The sequence below is a fragment of the Triturus cristatus genome, chromosome 8, assembly GCF_964204655.1.
Source record: "Triturus cristatus chromosome 8, aTriCri1.1, whole genome shotgun sequence".
NCBI classification, from domain to species: domain Eukaryota; kingdom Metazoa; phylum Chordata; class Amphibia; order Caudata; family Salamandridae; genus Triturus; species Triturus cristatus.
Window position 1 is genome coordinate 610,238,538 of NC_140591.1, and position 17,632 is coordinate 610,256,169.

General features: G+C 43.2%; 1 protein-coding gene across 1 annotated transcript in view; it reads right to left on the reverse strand.

The window, feature by feature from the left end:
• OBI1 (ORC ubiquitin ligase 1) overlaps positions 1 to 17,632 on the reverse strand; it is a 121,247-nt gene that overhangs the window by 81,626 nt on the left and 21,989 nt on the right. The window contains exon 2 of the mRNA XM_085622078.1: positions 2,906 to 3,041. Within this exon, the coding sequence (XP_085478204.1) occupies positions 2,906 to 3,041 (136 nt within the window). The remainder of the gene's footprint in view (positions 1 to 2,905; positions 3,042 to 17,632) is intronic.

The following is a 17,632-nucleotide window of genomic DNA, read 5'->3' on the forward strand; positions in this document are numbered from 1 at the left end:
ATTTACACAAGTTTAAGTTATTGGCATTGTAAATGACAATGCCTCTTATTTATGTTTTAAAAACGAAAACAAAAATAAAGGGCATTGTTATCTGCAATGTCAATAGCTCAAACTAGCGTCAATGAAGAAACCTTTTGCATTGCAAATGCTTGTTAGTTTAGTGAGTAGAAACACTCCCTCTCAGCCCGTGCGGCAAATTAATTAAATAAACAAGTGCAGCCGCTAAAGTGAAAGCGGACCGTGCTGCAAATAAAAAAAAAAAAATAGTGCTTACCGACTTATGAAGGAGACCGTGTAACGCCACAAGTAAAAGATCCAGTTCTCTTGGGAGGTAACAAACGGCGACAGGGCGGTAACAAGGAAGGACCAATAAGCCTCATTATCAATCAGAAGCCAGCATTTACCAAGGACAATGACACCAGCCAATCATAAATATGGGTGGAGAGAAGGCGAGGCTTCCACAGCATACTCTACTGCAGCATGCCTCGCACAGCGAGCAGCGCATGCATGCTGCCGCTAGGCTCTACCTAAAAACAACCTTAAAATATATGAATTCCATGGCAAAGTCCTCTACAAACAAAACTATTCAAAGCATGGTGACCTTAGCAATCAGTAGAGCTTCGGAGCGGCTTTTCTGCATGGCCTGAAAAAGGACTAGGTTTGCACTAGAACCAGGTCAACTTACTTAATAAAGTTGCTTCAGATATCCCCAGAGTTTTGTCTTCTTTACAAGTAAAACATATTTTAGCTACAGTTTTTTCAAGCTGTCAAAATTATTGCATTAAGTCCAGAGTGGGAGCTCTGTGCACAAATGCATTCAATGCAATGATCTGTGGTTGACCCCGTGCTCACAGGTTCAGACCTTGGGGGTCTACTCAACCTTTCATGCTTCTGAGATAGATAAAATGAGCATTAACAAGCTGGTAACAAATAAATATCTGTTATCAGCCCCCAGATCCCTCAGGGAGAATGCTCAACTTTCATCACACAATGCAGTATGGGTGGAGAGCACAATTAGCTACATAGGGATGCATTGTAGAGAGACTACTGCTACCGCCAACTCTATTGCTCTTTCTGATAAGACAGATATACAATTCTGACAGAGCCCAGCCAACTTTTTTAGAGAAGATCCTTACATGTAACTGACTGCACCCAGTATTACTAATCTTTTAGTGATGTGCAACTGAATCAGAACCAGCCCTACAAACCTCTCAGAGATAATTCTCCCACCTGATTGACCCCTACTCCTCCTACATACAGAACATAAGACAAATTTTAGAGGTGACAGAATATTCATCAGTCCTGTCAGCCTGCCACTGGTAATGCAGGCATTTGATGGATCCTGCTTTACGTTTTCTCACTTATCAGAGATGACCCCGAAGAGTGACTGAAATGCAATCAAATTGCTCCACGACATATGTGCTACCTCAGCCAGTCAAGTTTTTTAGCCTGGACACTCAGCTTTGCCTTTTTACTTTACAAGTGCGGGTTCCATATCTCTGCATGTGACTTGGCATTTTGTTTACAGAACCAGAAATGACATGCTGACTGACTGTTCCCAATCCCTACAAACCATTCTGACGGAGATTAGGGAGAGACACTTAACGCATGCTATAAAATACAAATGGTGTTAATGGAACGATACACTAATGGTAACTTTGAGTTCAGTATCTCCATGCTTAAAATCGGTAAAGTGCTTAAATTCCTTTTCAGCGCATTAAAAACAACCTAAATATCAATTCCACACTACAAGAGTATAGTGGTCACTGTGCAGGGAAAGCTCCAATGTACAGTGCCAGAAAATTTCCAAACCTCAAAACAGCACTGAAAAAGGTTACTCATCATACCAGACAAAGCAGGCTGGGCTGAATTAAACTACAGACACATGGTGAATAGAACATTTTCTATGGAGGTAAGTACATATTAAAGAATAACGAACGTGCACCACGACCGACAGAAAATGTCAATCACCCGAAATTACATTTCCTACTATGGGCCTGATTCCGATGTCGGTCGAAAGGCCTCCGAATCGGACTCGGCTTTCCCGGATCCGATACGCAGCCCCTGTTTCCGACTGAATCATACACATTTCCGTATGACTGAGTACGATGCCTAGAACTCGTTCGCGCTGACCGAATCGCTTCTGGGAGGCATTCGTACAAGCCGAGCCTTCCGTAGACAATTCGTACAGCTCTATGGACTCACTTTTCTAGCGAGCGAGTACGATGACCGATTCGGACAGCCGTTACGATTCGGTTTCCACGGATCGAAGCAGCTACTGGAATCAGTCTCTGGGGCCCCGTTGCAGGCCCCCCCTTCACCCAGAGCCCCCCCAAATTGAGCCCGTGGGGGTACCCAAGGGACCCCCCTTTCCAACCATGCAGTGTGGCACACACTGAAAGGGTGCCCGCCACAGGGTGCACGTTTTTCCCCAGCCACACCTTTCTTCAATGGGAGCCTGTGTTCGCAACACAGCCTCCTATTGAAGTCAATGGGAGTCCGACCGAATCGTACCCAGGTGCATACGCATTTATCGCATTCGCTCGGTCAGACTTCACCGCTGCCAGTCGTACGGAAAGCATTCGGTCGGGATGCTTTCCGAATGTGATCGGAATCGGGCCCTATATCTACTCACAGGAGATAAAACCACAACAAAGTTCAAGATGGCATATTCCAATCCTCAGTTCACAGGAGTAGGATTTTATTTAAGTCAATATCTCAACCAGAGGTAAGAAAAACCAAAACTCTACAGAGAAAGTTCTTTTGAAAGACTTCTGGTCTACACGTGACACCAACTGATATAATTTAATTTAAGCAGACATGGTCTTTAGATTATTGTTTTCACAAGCAGTCGTAACGGTGCTTAAAAATTTAACATAAAATAAATATTAGGTTAATGCCTTACCTATAATCTCTTTACATGGATTCTCAGATGTTATAGGAACCCTGCAAGCAGGACACTGATTATTGTTCCTCAGCCAAACTTCAATACAAACGGAGCAGAAGACATGATAGTTGACACAGATGACAGGCTGGCGTACCTTTTGAGAAAAAGGACAAGGTGAACTTGGGCACTGAAATACAAATAACATTTTGCCTAAACTTCGCTTTAGAAACTTTTTCATACATTTATATTGGAGAATAATTTTGCAAAATAGACTGATTAGTTTAACATACAGCATACATGTGTGTACATGTATATATACACATATATATTCATGTCATAGGTGTGAAAATAAATGTGGCCTAGTAACACGCTACTTAAAGCAACTGTACCAATAAACACAATAGTAGAGTGCAACTGTCAAGTTCACTTTTATTACCAAAGTACAGCGCAAATGACATGAGTAAGACACTTTTACTGCTTCACAGACTGCATGCATAGTTTTGGTGAAAAACTATTTGTTCAAACAGATTCACATGAAAAAAAAATCATGTCATGAATCATATAGCCAGATGCACAGAGTATAATATGCTATTTATTACCGTTGTTGATAGATGAGAGGGCACTAGGACTCCATTAAGGAGTCACCTCTTGGAAGGAATTGAACCTCTCCACACACAATAGTAATAAATAGCACATTATAGTCAGCACATATGTGATCCAATAACCTATTCCCAATGTGGAAAACGTTTTGGGACAGTGAAATAAATGTGGACGTAGAATCTACATTTGATGTGTATTAACTGCACTCACTATAAGACATATTAAAACTAGAAATTAATATTACGAAATATTCCTCAAAGAAATCAATTGGAAAACATTTAAGCCATTACATTGTAATGGTTGCATTGAAAATCATTTTTTATTAAAATGTCATTAACTTTAATCCTATCATGATCAAATTTGCACTTTATCATTCAAAATCAACATAGCCCAGTGAGAGGACACTCGTTGCATGCTGTATGGCATGTATCTTTATTCCTTGACTTTCAGTTTTAGCTAATGAAACCTATGTAGTGTTTCTCTAGGATGTGCAGTTCGGAATGATCTGTAAATGGAGCAAATGTATTATATGATTGCAAAGTTAGATTAGTTAAAAAAAGCAGTTGTGCCATGCAATCAAGGGGGGGCAACATTCCCTCTCTCAGGGGAATCCGTTGTAAGGAGACCCAGAAATGTCTTAGTTTAAAGGACTGGGGGTAGAAGAGTAGTAGCCAACAGGGTTAGATTTCATGTGTGATTTGTTAATGATAAGAATTCTATCATTCATTTATTAAAGATTCTCCTATGTGGTTTGAGGTTGTCCTGTAAAAGTGCTTAGGTCTAATTATACGTAACTGCCAGCTGAAGGTAATGTACAAAATTATTAATGACAAATCATCTAACAAATCCTGCATAAGCTTTGTTGGAGAACACAATACAAGAACAATATATGGACACGGCTAAAAGGATGTGCATTGGGAATATGCCCCACGGCACAATGAATGTCCTAGAGAAAACTCTTTAAGATGTAATAGAGGTCAGAAATTCGGGTGCATTAGAGCAGTGATTCTTAACCTTTTGATTTCCATGGATAGCTCCCACTTATTTATAACTGAAACCAGGGGACCCCCACTGAATCAGAACGGTAATCCGGGGACCCCTACTTAGTCAATACTGGAAGCCGGAAACCCGACCTAACTTAAGTTTCATGTGCTCAAGGAAAAGGATAATCATTTGCAAATAAAAACGAAATCCGAGCTCCAGATGGTTTGTCCAAATAGACATAACAAGCACCTGCCCTAAAAACATAAATAAACATATGAAGTTCTTGGAGCAGAGGAGGGGCGCAGCGGCAGCCAAGATTGTAGTCATCTGTTGAGGCTTTGCAAGGCTGTGGTTTTCCACAACCAGCACAATGGCCGAATGAAATGTGAAGCAATGTGAGAAAGCCCTGGGGTAGTCGTAGAGGGGACCGGGGAGGGGTCAAGCAGCAGTAAAGACTGAATAGAAGGCCGAGGAAGTTCCCTCCACCTGCCGTCATCCATACTGGGAGATTCAGACACAGTATGGGCTGAATGGCAAAAGCCACTCAAAGGTAATGGAGAAACTGCTGAGCTGAAGTCTGGGCAGCATGGAAGGTGTGGTGCATCTGAAACTGCAAATATAGTGTTTGCACGACTCATTTGGAGTGAGGAAGGTGCCTTGAAACACATTGGCAACGCCACTTCAAAGCTGGATGATGGGGGCGAGATATGTGGACACACTTCACTCCCTTTTCATCGCTTCACTTAAAGGAATATTCACCAGCAAGGTTCATCAACATTGTCTGGTGACAAACTCTACAAATGAATAGGACTATAGGGGGACTGAAGTAATACCTCTGGTACCAATGCAATATTTGTGCTTACTGCCATACTTATCCAGTATTAATACAACAGGATCCTGTAGGAGGAAGGAGAAAAAAATCCATAAACGTTAGCAAGGAACTTAGTCCATACAAGGCTCGATATTCAGTTGTCAGGCAGATGGAGTTTTTCAAGCCCCCCTAAGCCATACATTTGGTGCCAATGATTCAGTTGACTGGGTTCCCACCACTATGCTCCCACCTCCTGCTATGATGTATCTTTAGGTATGCAGGAGGGCAAGAATGAATAACACTTTTTTGTTACATTTCGAATTGATGTATGTGTCTCCTTGCAGAGTAAATTACCTTGGATGAGGGGGGGGCGTGGGGGAACCGATACCATTGAGCTGTACATGTTTAGTCCCACAGCCAGTTTCTTTTTTGCATAGGCATTGAATGGTAAACGCTTCTTCGCCACTCTGACACAAATGTCGGCGGTCACATAAGAAAAGTATCCAAGTATCAATAGGAAAGATCAAAACCTCAACTACAGAAAACACAAAACAAATGAAATTACTAAACTCAAATATCGCCACTCACAAAGCTCACTCATCTAAATTCAGCAGATAAGAGACTGGAAATAGCAGAGGAGCAGCATGTGACTTCTCTAGGCTGGGAACAAGAGATCTGGAACCTTCTGAGAAAAGGTATGGGCGTTCAAGACAATAGTTACTGGGAAATATATGCAACTTTGGGGTTTCCGTGAAACAAGAGGAAGCACAAATGATAACTGGTTTGATGCGCTTTTGCACAAGGTTCTTTGCCTCTCCTTAATACCTCCTCTAGAATTCCAGAAAGCCCATGGCGTATGATATCGGAAAGGAGATAAGGGGGAATACCCCTAGACCCATCAGTCTGTGCTTGTATGGGCATCACCACACAAGCAAAAGTATTTCCTCTGCCAAAAAAAAAAAAAAACCCTTCCAATATAGGGGTTTTAAAAAAAGATATCACATCTCTGAAGATTTCTGCTGGTAAACAAACATCAAAAGGAAAACATTTCTAGCCATACTTGTATTGGAAAGAAAGTGGCACATACAATTAGGGGGCCATTACGATGTCGGTGGTAAAGCCTCTGATCTCAGGTCGGAGGCCTTACGACCGACATAGTCAGTTTCAATTGCGACCGTCCGATTCAGCTGGTCGTAATTGAAACCGCCGGTCATTCTGGCTGGCTTCTGACAGGCTCAAGGAGCCCGTCAGCCATTCGGAACCGGCCCGTAATCCAAATGGATGGCGGTTTGCGCCGTCTGGATTATACTGCACTGTTTCCGGCAGGGTTTCCATGCTGTCCATTCCGACACAGAAACCCTGTCGGAAAACGTGTTTGGAGGCCCCTAGCAGGGCCCCTTTCCTTTGGGGCCTCCAGTTGGTGGCCGAGGGGCACCTATGATGCCCCTGTGGCAGGCACCTTGAGGTGCCTGCCACAGGGTGCAGGGATTAACACCACCTCACATTTCTTTATGGGAGTATGTACTACGGCTCTAACACATGCTCCCATAGGGAAATGCCGTAATGCGACCCAACCATGTGCGGTCGCATCATAATGAGGTGGTCGGTCAGTCCTGTTTCCGAGACTGTGTAATCGCCCCTTGATCTGCCAGAATCAGCAATCAAGTGGGTGAACCTGCATGGCAACTTCAAGGATTTTAATAACCCAAACAATCTACGCATTTCGACCTTATTGACAAACAACCAAGGATACAACAAGTCCGTTCAGATCATCCTTTGAATAATGCCACAGAGACTACCCTTCCACCGGTAATGTGCATGACACATAGTCACCTTGAGACAACAAGCAGCTCGGGATCCAATTCAGGAACAAAATACTCTGAAAGACCAAGAGGTAAATCCAGATCAAACCTATAACCCTCAGGAAACAGCAAATAACACTCCCATTAAGTAGTAATTATGTTCCGGCCTTTAAACTTCAGTTCCTCCATACTGTAACAGACTTACAACAGAGTAATACTGCAACCACCAACTACCCCCTTGGTGTCTCAGAGTCATTACATTTTGACATTGTTTGATAGGAGCATTTTTAGGCCCATCGCATTTACCACTGCTTGGGACATTGGAAGGGAAAGGTGTAATGTCACTCTGACTACCCGTGGGAATGTCTATCTTGAAGACAGTCCACCCTTCGCCACTGTATATAATATAGTTTACATTTTCCCACTCAGTGATAGCACAAGACACTGAATATATATATCTGAATAGGTTTTTGAAGACTACTAAATATAAAACAGGAATTCTAGCTCAGTTGCAACTACAGAATTTTGTTTTTCATATTCCCAGAGTTGTACATTATCAACATGTAGCGAAGAGGCCCTAGGCCCGCTCTCTGTTGCTCTTATGACCAACAATACACCTTCCCTTAGGGTGAATATAGCCTTACATATTTTTATGTAGGCATGTCACAGGCCCTGTACACAATTTCTGCGCTAGTAGTATTAGACACCAAGACCAGGTAGCTCACACGCTTCTTTTCCCCTACCCACGATTGATCTTTACACAGCCAATTCATTGATCTATCAACAGTATGTAACATCTTTTCTGCCACATTGGAGGCTAGATGTCACCATACCGTTAAATTTCCCCAAAAAGATTATGTAGAGGACTATCGGTATTCCTCATTTATTTATTTGAGTTTTATATAGCGCTGGCTAGACCCGGAGATATCAGAGCACTTTAGATAAGGATCCACAAAGTTACAAAATTACATCAGTTACAAGTTACATCAGTTACAAGAAAACATTTCAAGTGCGTCAGAAGACGGAATAAATGGAGCTTAGAAGGGTAAGGGGGTGAGGTAAAGGTGTAGGAGGGAGAAAGGATGGAGAAAGGATAGATGAAGAGACGAAGGAGAGTCTGCCAAAAGTCCGGCTGGGTAGGTGACGGCCGAGGGGGAAGTCCACAGCCCATCTCCTCTATAGCCATCAGGTAGCTCCACCGGGCATCAGTCAAGCGGCTACGTCTCAATAAGAAAACAATAAGAGAGCAAAGAGAAGGGATAAATGGAGCGTAAAGGGGAAAGTGGGTGGAGTAAAGGGGTAGGAGGGAGAGTACAACGGAGAGACGAAGTGAGGTCTGCCCAATATCAGGTAGGGTAGGTGACGGCCAAGGGGGAAGTCCACAGCCCATCTCCGCTATAGCTATCCGGTAGCTCCATCGGGCTTCAGTCAAGCTGCTAGGTCTCAATGAGAAAACAATAAGAGAACAAAGAGAAGGGATAAATGGAGCGTAAAGGGGAAAGTGGGTGGAGTAAAGGGGTAGGAGGGAGAGTACAACGGAGAGACGAAGTGAGGTCTGCCCAATGTCCGGCTGGGTAGGTGACGGCCAAAGGGGTAGTCCACAGCCCATCTCCTCTATAGCTATCAAGTAGCTCCACCGGGCATTAATTATCCCTCCCAATGCTTTGCACCTAACCTTTTATACTAAATATGAAGCAACCAATGAAACCCTTAAACCTCCTGGCACTGAACATAAACTCTCTAATGATATAAAACGCAAATAAATGCTTACAAATCTCATCACCAAGTTGCCAAGCACAGTGCCGCTACAGGAAACAAAATAAAATGTCATAAAATCTGATTCCTTCCTACCCAGTCTCTCGTAAGGTAAGTGTACTACTCTAGTCCCTCCTCCTGGGAGGAAGGATTCCCTACATACCGCAGTCACAGAACAGAGAGCGTTGCTATCTTCTCCCACAAACCTTTTTTTTCTATAGACCAAAAGTAAAGGTCAGACCCTGGAGGCATTTTTATCCTTGGCAAATTCAAGCTGCAAAATATTACTCTGGCAGCAGCAGGATAGATTTGCATTCACTTGGGTTCAAGTTTGGCGTCTTTGTCTCACTGAAAACATACTAGTTGAATTTGGAAACTGTAAGGTTGTCCTAGCACGAGATGGGAACCTAGCTTTCAACGACAAATTGGATACACGTAGGACACCTGTCTGCTCAGGAGGTCAAGACATGGGCATTTAGGGCCTGAACATGGTTTAACTGATCCGTGGAACCTAACATATGCAAGGGATTGGAAGTACACATTTCATGTCCAGTGTTCATGCAATAAGCAGAAGAATCAATTATTTTCTAGCCTCAAGTGCCACACTCCCACATCTGCAAAACTGTTCTACAATGAACAAAAGTTTTTCAAATAAATCACCTGTATTCCTACAACTGTTTGTGAGCCTCATAATATCTGCAACTAAAACCTGGTGAATTAATGTTTCTAAATACAGGCAACAAGAAGAGAGGAAATTGCTACAATATCTAAATGAATGGCTAAATTTGAATGAAAGCATTGTGTTCTTTAAACGACAATCCAGAGGGTTTAGCTAGGTACACTTACCAAGCGATACAAGAGGTTCACCAACAGCAAGAAAGACAGCAACTTAAAAGTAACAAAAACCTTAGATCACTCAAACGCGCTACACTAATCTCGATTTTGAAGTAGACCCTTCCAACAACTTGAGAAAGCAAAATAGAGTACATGAAATGGCTTTTCAACTACAAGTTAAAATAGAGAAATGATAACAATGTGAAAAAGCTAGTAGGTTGCATGTATTACAACTGAAAGAAAGAAGTGCAAGCACAGTAACGGCAATTTGAAATGACCAGGGACATTGATCATTCACCCTACGAAATTTTAACCCTTCTTCAGAGCGATGCACAAGAGGGTCTTGATGGAGAAATTTCAGATGAAACAAAGAAACCATGCTGGCAAAACCCCAGAGAATATTGGGTTCCCATTGAATTCTAATAAATAAACATACATTAGCACTCCTTGTGATGGCAGTGTACAAGGAAGCTGTAGACACCTACCTGCCTTGAATTTAGCAAAACTAGCTTTACTCTCCCAACAAAATCGGGTTACGTCCCCTTTGTGCAAGTTACAAGCACATATCATTGATAAATTCTGATTGCTTTCTCAGAAGATGTGTTGGCCCATTATTTAAAGACTGTGCCTACTGGACTGGTTCAGAAACCCCAAGTGAGATTTATACCAGACAGACGATCTAGAAACCGAACACAAACACTGCATCACTTCTTATTGCAAACTCTTAAACAACCAGATGTAAAAGTGGGGCTTTCTGTGGAGAGCGAAAAGGTATCTGACAAGAGATGAATGGGAAGGAGCAGATTTCTAGGGAGCTCTACAGCATGAGCATTGTCTAGGATGTCATCACAAAACTGAAATGACTGTTCTAGGAAACTTCAGCCAAAGTTATCTCTAATGGCTTCTTGACGGATACATTTCGTACTTGCAGAGGCATAAGCCAGGGTTGCCCGTCACCCCTAATGTTCCCAGTAGCCTTCGAGCCACTGGAAATGGCAGTTAAAGCTTCTAGGCAGGTCCATAGAATCAAAACACAGACATGTGAAATCAACTGGTTTTGTATGTGGATGGCATACTATTAAAATTGTTGAAGCCAGCCAACCTCATAGTCTCTTTGATGACCTTATTGTCTGACCTTTCCTTATTTCCAGGACATAAAGTAAATTGGACAAAGAGCCAGGCCCTATCATATACTACGATATAATTTAGAGCTCCTTATTGGGTCACTAGTTCAGTTAGCCCATTTGGAAACTAAATGGGACTACTTCTTTGGATCAGGTGTTAGAAGATGGACAGATCAGGACATTTGAGTATTTACAACAGGAACACAGATTGCCAAGCAATCAAAGATGGAAATACTTTCCATTGCTACACTATATGAATCTTAGCTTGATGCTCAAAGAATGCGTCATGCTACACCCCTATCTTCATTTGCCCATCCACACGGAAGATTCAAAGGGATAGTGTCTGGCCTTTACATCATAATTAAAGAATGGCATTTCAGACCAACTGAACAGAGCTACATTTGGCATGACAATCCAAACTGCAAATCTCATTTTCGGGAAAGACTAATCAGATGTATTATCACTCCATGAATGGGTTTTATGAGAAGCCTACCGTAAACTAAATTTCTTCACAGTAATTCAGAGCTGGCACTGGTCACACACTGAGTGCATAAATCATGCATGATCCTGCTTTCTCTGTCTTGAGGGTATCAGCAATAAGGCTGTGATGCTGTTTATATACAGGGGTCATGCATTGCACTAAACATTGTCCTGGAAAGTAGTTGGCAGTACCTAAAAGGCTTAAGGGATCTGAAAACTGGCACCATTTTCATGAAAAGTCTGCAAATCAAAGTCAAAATAATCATGGAAGGGGCTGGCTCGGCACTTCACTAGCTTTCACCATAGTTTGTTCCCCGATTAAGTGTGAATCCTTCACAAAGCCACCTTTTGCAGAATGGAGGGCAGAGATGATGGTTGTAACCACACAAGACTGACAAACAGACAGAATGATCAGATGGAAAGATTCAAAATTGGGAACACAGGCAGATTTAACACAATTAAAGGTCTGAGGGTAGTGTCTCTATTTGGTAATGGCGTACATCTATGGTAGTACCCAAAGGGTCAATGCATAGTTGAAGGACTTCAGTTTTGAGTACATTATTAAATCTGTTAAGAGTTCGTTTATTATCAGTAAGTATTGTGCAGCTCTACCTTTCCTCTCCCATTCTTGGTACCAAGAACTCTTACATAGCTTCTTCAATTTTTAAAGATCTTTATGTGGGAAGAAGAACGTCAGTTCTTCGAATCTGTTGCTGGGATGTATCACTCTTTAGTACAAAGCATTTTTTAAATGGAGAGGGTGTCTTTTATGATCTCCATTTACAAAGCCTACTTTAGGTTTTGTGCTCTACTCTTTCCCTGTGCAACCCACTTCTTCCCCTATTTCCTCTGTTATGTCTTTTATCGTATTACTTTGATAACTTCTCACCCTTAAGCAAATAATTGTATTTACTATCAGCTGGTTTTGAATATAGAATTGTCAGTCAGGCGACTAAAGTCAGCATCCCTACTCAATTGCCATTCTCCTACTAACGTTGGCCTAATGGATCTTCCAGAATAGCTGGGCTATACATTACACTGTTATCCCACGTCAAAAGCAGAAATAACAGGGTGTAGTAGACCGTGCATCTTAGCCCGCTCTCACTGAAGACAACATTCCCCTAGCTCTACTGACTGACACCCTAATCTTACCTTCCTCCTAACCTTTGACTTTTTCACTTTCTAGTCCTATCCTTCAGATTATGGATGTGAATATTAGGCTATCCTTTTCTCCTTACATTTTCTCCTCTCCAGACTTCTAGTCAAACATGAAATACTGTAACTATAGGGGGAAGGATTGTGCTAGATGAAAATGTATATGCAATCCTATTGTATTCTATAGCGTGATTGCTGATGTATTGAGACAAGTGGTATTATTAGGTTGTCTCTACTTTGAAAAAAATATATTAACAAAATAAAATGTCTATGCTCATGTGTTTTAGCCTTTATTTTAATTACAGATGTATGATTTGTGAAATATTATGGTTATATTGCTAAGAAGCTGGACAGTCTAGGATGATGTATAACAGTTAAGCATAACACCATATGGGGACACTAGTCAGATTAAATACAGTTCATTTAAGATTTCAACAAGAATTAAACAAAATACTAATGCTTAAAATAGGACCATAAAACGTGCATTGGGAACAAGTAAACAAAGAAGAAATTAAAATGTGCTGGGCATTTCACACAGGAAAAACAAACAGTCTAGATTGCCTTCAGATGTCAGTCACACTTAGGATAAATGAGTTGGGAATGGTTAGAAAATCGACAACGGTCAATTCTCTTAATAAAACATCAGTAAATCGAAAAATGGTATGAACCCCTTGAATTCTTTACCTGCCAGAATTCCAATCTTTTATTATTTTTACAGACATACGAACAGAAAGACAGAGGGCCATTCCTTCACGATTAAACTGTGAGAAGAAAAAGCAAGAAATGAGAAATACATGCAGGAAAGACCTTGATGTGATTCTCTAGTACAGTGGTTCCTAACCTGTGGTACGGGGATGTTTCAACATTCGTATCAACACCCCTTTGCTGCTAGGCCTTCCCCCCCCCCACTCCTAAGCCTTTTTTGGCTATTTGGGGTAGTTCGCGCTTAGGCCCCTGTAACTTTTTGACCACATAAGGTATCCACGCCAAATTTGCGTCTTTTTCTTCGAACATCATGGGGATTTGGATTCACCTGGAGGGGACCCAGAAATTAGCCAAAATACAGCAAAATTTTGTTTTTGGGGGGGAAGAAAAGTGCTGCAAATGAAAGCGTCTGTTTTTTCCCCCTACAAATGGTATAAAAAAAGGGTTTGTGGGGCTATCACCATTTTCCCAGCTTTTAGGGAATGACAGACTTTTGTCAGAAAACCAAACTTTTTTTACACAGGTTTTGGCATTTTTCTGGGACATAACCTATTTTTGCTATTTTTTGTGCTTTCAACCTATCTCCAGTTAATGGTAGAAACGGATAGCAATAATGGATCCTGGAAAGCAATACATTTTAGAAAAGTAGACAAAATTCTGAATTCATCATGGGGTCATTTGTGTAGATCCTTCAAGTTTTCTTTAAAGAAACTAACCGTTAAATATAGAAAAATTTAAAATTAGTTGGAAAAAACAGCCATTTGTGTCAACGTTTTCACCTGTAACTTCTTTTAATTATGACAGATGTTTGAAAGCAATATACTGTTACATCCACTGGACCTCTGGTTGTAGGGATATATAGGACTTGTAGGTTCACCAAGAACCCGACGAACCCAGAGCCAAAAACTGAGCAGCGACTTTTATTATGTACCGGGTATGTAGCAATTATTCTGGGAAAAAGTATACATGGAAAAAAAAAAAAAAAAAAAAAAAAAAAAATCGGTATGAAAGACACCTATGTATTTCTGAAATGGGAACAAAATATAGAGGTTAGAAACAGTAGCTATTTGCACATTTCAGAAATTAGGAATACCCATACTAGCATGAGAATTATAGGTTATTTTTCAAAAGGACTTATTTTTTTTACAGTGTCTTTCATTTGGAAGGCAGAAATGCATCTAAAGTCAACAGCTGCTCTACAAATCTGTGTTACCCTAAGTCTACCGATAAAAATGGTACCTCACTTGTGTGGGTAGGCCTGAAAAATTACCCTTTATTCTGCAAAGTGTTTATCTGTAGTTTTTGAGCCCTAGCTCTGCCGGCACCTAGGGAAACCTAGCAAACCTATACATTTTTGAAAACTAGACACCCAGGGGAATCCAGGATGGGGTGACTAGACTGGCTCTCACCAGGTTCAGTTACCCAAAAAAACACATTTTCCTCACATTTCTGTGGTGGAAAGTTCTGGAAACTGCGTGGATCCACAAAAGTCCACCCGCCCCGCGTTCCCTAAAGTCTTCCGAGACAAATGGTACTTCACTTGTGTGGGTAGGCCTAGTGTCCGCGACAGGAAACGGCGCAAAACGCAACGTGGACACACCACATTTTCACAGTGAAAAATTACCCTTTTTTTTGTAAAGTGCCTAGCTGTAGATTTTTTAACCCTAGCTCTGCCGGCAACTAGGGAAACCTAGCAAACCTATACATTTTTGTACACTTGACACCCAGTGGAATTCAGGATGGGGTTACTTGACTGGCTCTCACCAAGTTCCGTTACCCAGAATCCCTTGCAAACCTAAAAAAATTGTCAAAAATACCACATTTCTGTGGTGGAAAGTTCTGGAATCTGCGTGGATCCACAAAATTCCACCCAACCCATGTTCCCCAAGTCTTCCACGAAAAATGGTACCTCACTCGTGTGGGTGGGTTAAGTACCCGCGACAGGCAAGGGCCCAAAACCTATTGAGGCAGCTTCAAAATTACCTATCACAAAAAAAAACTGGTTTTGCAAGGGGGGGTCCCATGAGTTTTTGGCCCAGGGCAGTAGCCGCCAATGTGCCCCGCCGGGGGGGCAGAAAGCCCACTAGGTGCCAGCGATTACACTGGCTTTTTTTATGTGTGGGGGCGGGGGCTGCCCAGAATGGGGATACCAATTCCTCCACCCCCAAAAACATAGCCACAGTCTTTCTGCCTCCCTTGGGGGCATATCGGGGCAACCCCCCCCGATTTCCCCCCAGGGCGGCAGATAGCCCACTAGGCACAGACTTGTTTTTAAGCAATGTGCCTACCCATGGACTTTGGGCCCTAACGCAGCCGGCGCAGGGAAACCTAGCAAACAGGTACATTTTTTTTAAACTAGACACCAAGGGGAATCCAGAATGGGGTGACTTGGGTGCCTCTCACCAGGTTCTGTTACCCAGAATTCCTTGAAAACCTCACATTTCTGTGAAGGAAAGTTCTGGAATCTGCGTGGATCCACAAAATACCACCCACCCCCCATTCCCCAAATTCTCCTGAGAAAAATGATAACTCACTTGTGTGGGTAGGCCTAGTGCCCGCGACAGGAAACAGCCCAAAACGCAACGTTGACACACCACATTTTCACAGTGAAAACTGACCCTTTTTAGGTCTCGCCTGAGCCAGCGCATGCGCTGGTCTGGTGAGATATTTAGTAAGTGGGCTTTAGAAACCAGACCACACGCTTTTGCTTGTGGCCTAAAGCTTGCGGTGACACGCACAGGGGCCATCTGGCTTTCCGTCATGGCTCATTAAGCACTCACAGCACCCTTACAGTACGCGATCACTTTCACGCGCATCAATCGTGTGCTTTTTTTTATTTCCTTTTTGCGCGCGTCTGGCTTCCGCCTCGGCCTTTAGCCGTCGCTCTCCCTCAGAGCCTCCTCTTCACCCCCTCCCCTGCTGCTCTTTCACACCAGCCACCTCACGTGCTCTCCTCTCTGCCATCTCTTGCAAGCTTACTCCTGTACCTTAATCTTCTTGCTGTCCCTCATTGCCAACTCGCCTGCACCCTCCCAAGTTGCTCTTCCACACCACCCACTCACCTCGCCAGCCCTCTCTTGTGCATGAATCTCCGTTCTCTCCCCAAAGTCTCCTTGTTTGCCCCTTTCTTCTCTCGCCAGCCTCAGCGTGCATCTTCCTCTGCCCTCATGAGCTCTCCCTCACCTGCCTCCTGCCGTGCCCTCTACCCCACCCTCTCACTCAAGCTGCTTGAAATGCCTCCTCTCCTTCCCCATGCTCTGTCACAAGCCTTTGCCCCCCCCCGCAGTGTTCTCTCTACCAGCCTCCTTCTTACCCCAGCGCTCACTCCCCCCACGCCTCGCTAGCCTCCTTCTATGCAACCCCCCCACTCTCACCATCCTCTCCCATGTCGTACTCTTTCCTCCCACTGCTCTCCCTCACTAGTTGCTCCTTTTCCATTTACCTCGTCCACTGGTTTTCTTCAGTAGCCTTTTCCCGGATCCTTCCTTTTGCACGAACCCAGACCTCCCTGCATCTACCCCTCCCCAGCCGTCTACTTTAACCTCCACCCCGCCTCTTGTGCACTCTCCCCTTTGTGGCTACCCCTAGCAACCCTCCTGACCAGACCGTGTCAGTACCCATCTTTATCTCTTGCCTCAAACCGCTCTCCCTCACAAACTTTGTTAGGACCTCCTGCCCTCCACCTGCTCTTTCATGTGCCCCCCTCCCCCTTGCCTCCGTCACGTTCCCCGTGGTAGAACCATCTACTCGCTAAGTCCGCCCACCTCAACACGCCCTCACCTTCACGCCACATCACTCTATAACCAGGAGTTCATTTTCATCGTTTTACCAGTAGTCTCTCCCCTGGTCTCCTCCACCAGACCCTTGTGGTCCTCTTTACACCTAGCCTCTTTGACACCTGTCGTGCCCTCCTCCACTCCATTTCTTCAGCCCTCTCCTCTTTTGGACACTCACATTCAGGGGTGGATTCAGCCGAATATTTTCTGCCCCATTTTATTTTCTTTCTTCTCCTTTTCTCTCCCTCCCATCTGTCCCTTTCACCAATTTAGCTCCCTCATGATTTCTTTACATGCACCCGTCACTTGTTATCTCGGTCTCTTTGCTCCTCTCACTTTTCTTCTCTCCTCTATTTTTACCATTCCTCCACTCTTTCAATAATGTCTCCATCATCTTTGAACTCACTCCTCCCGACCCCTTACCGTCCCCACTTCCTTAATCTCCCGTTGTACCTTCCCCTCTCACTCCTCCACATTTTGTACCATTCCCTCCTCAATCTTTGCCTTTATTTGCATCCATCCTTGAGTCCCCCCACCCACACTCTTTTGCCTCCTCACTCAGCTTCTCAGGTCTTTTCTATATCTCTGTACCCTCCTCTATAACCCCCTCTCTTCTTTAGCACTCTGTGGCTCTCCCTCCACCACCCATTCTGTAACCACCTCCTCTGTGTTTATCCCACTTTATTTCTTTCTCGCTCTATAGCCTTCTTCGCCTGTGT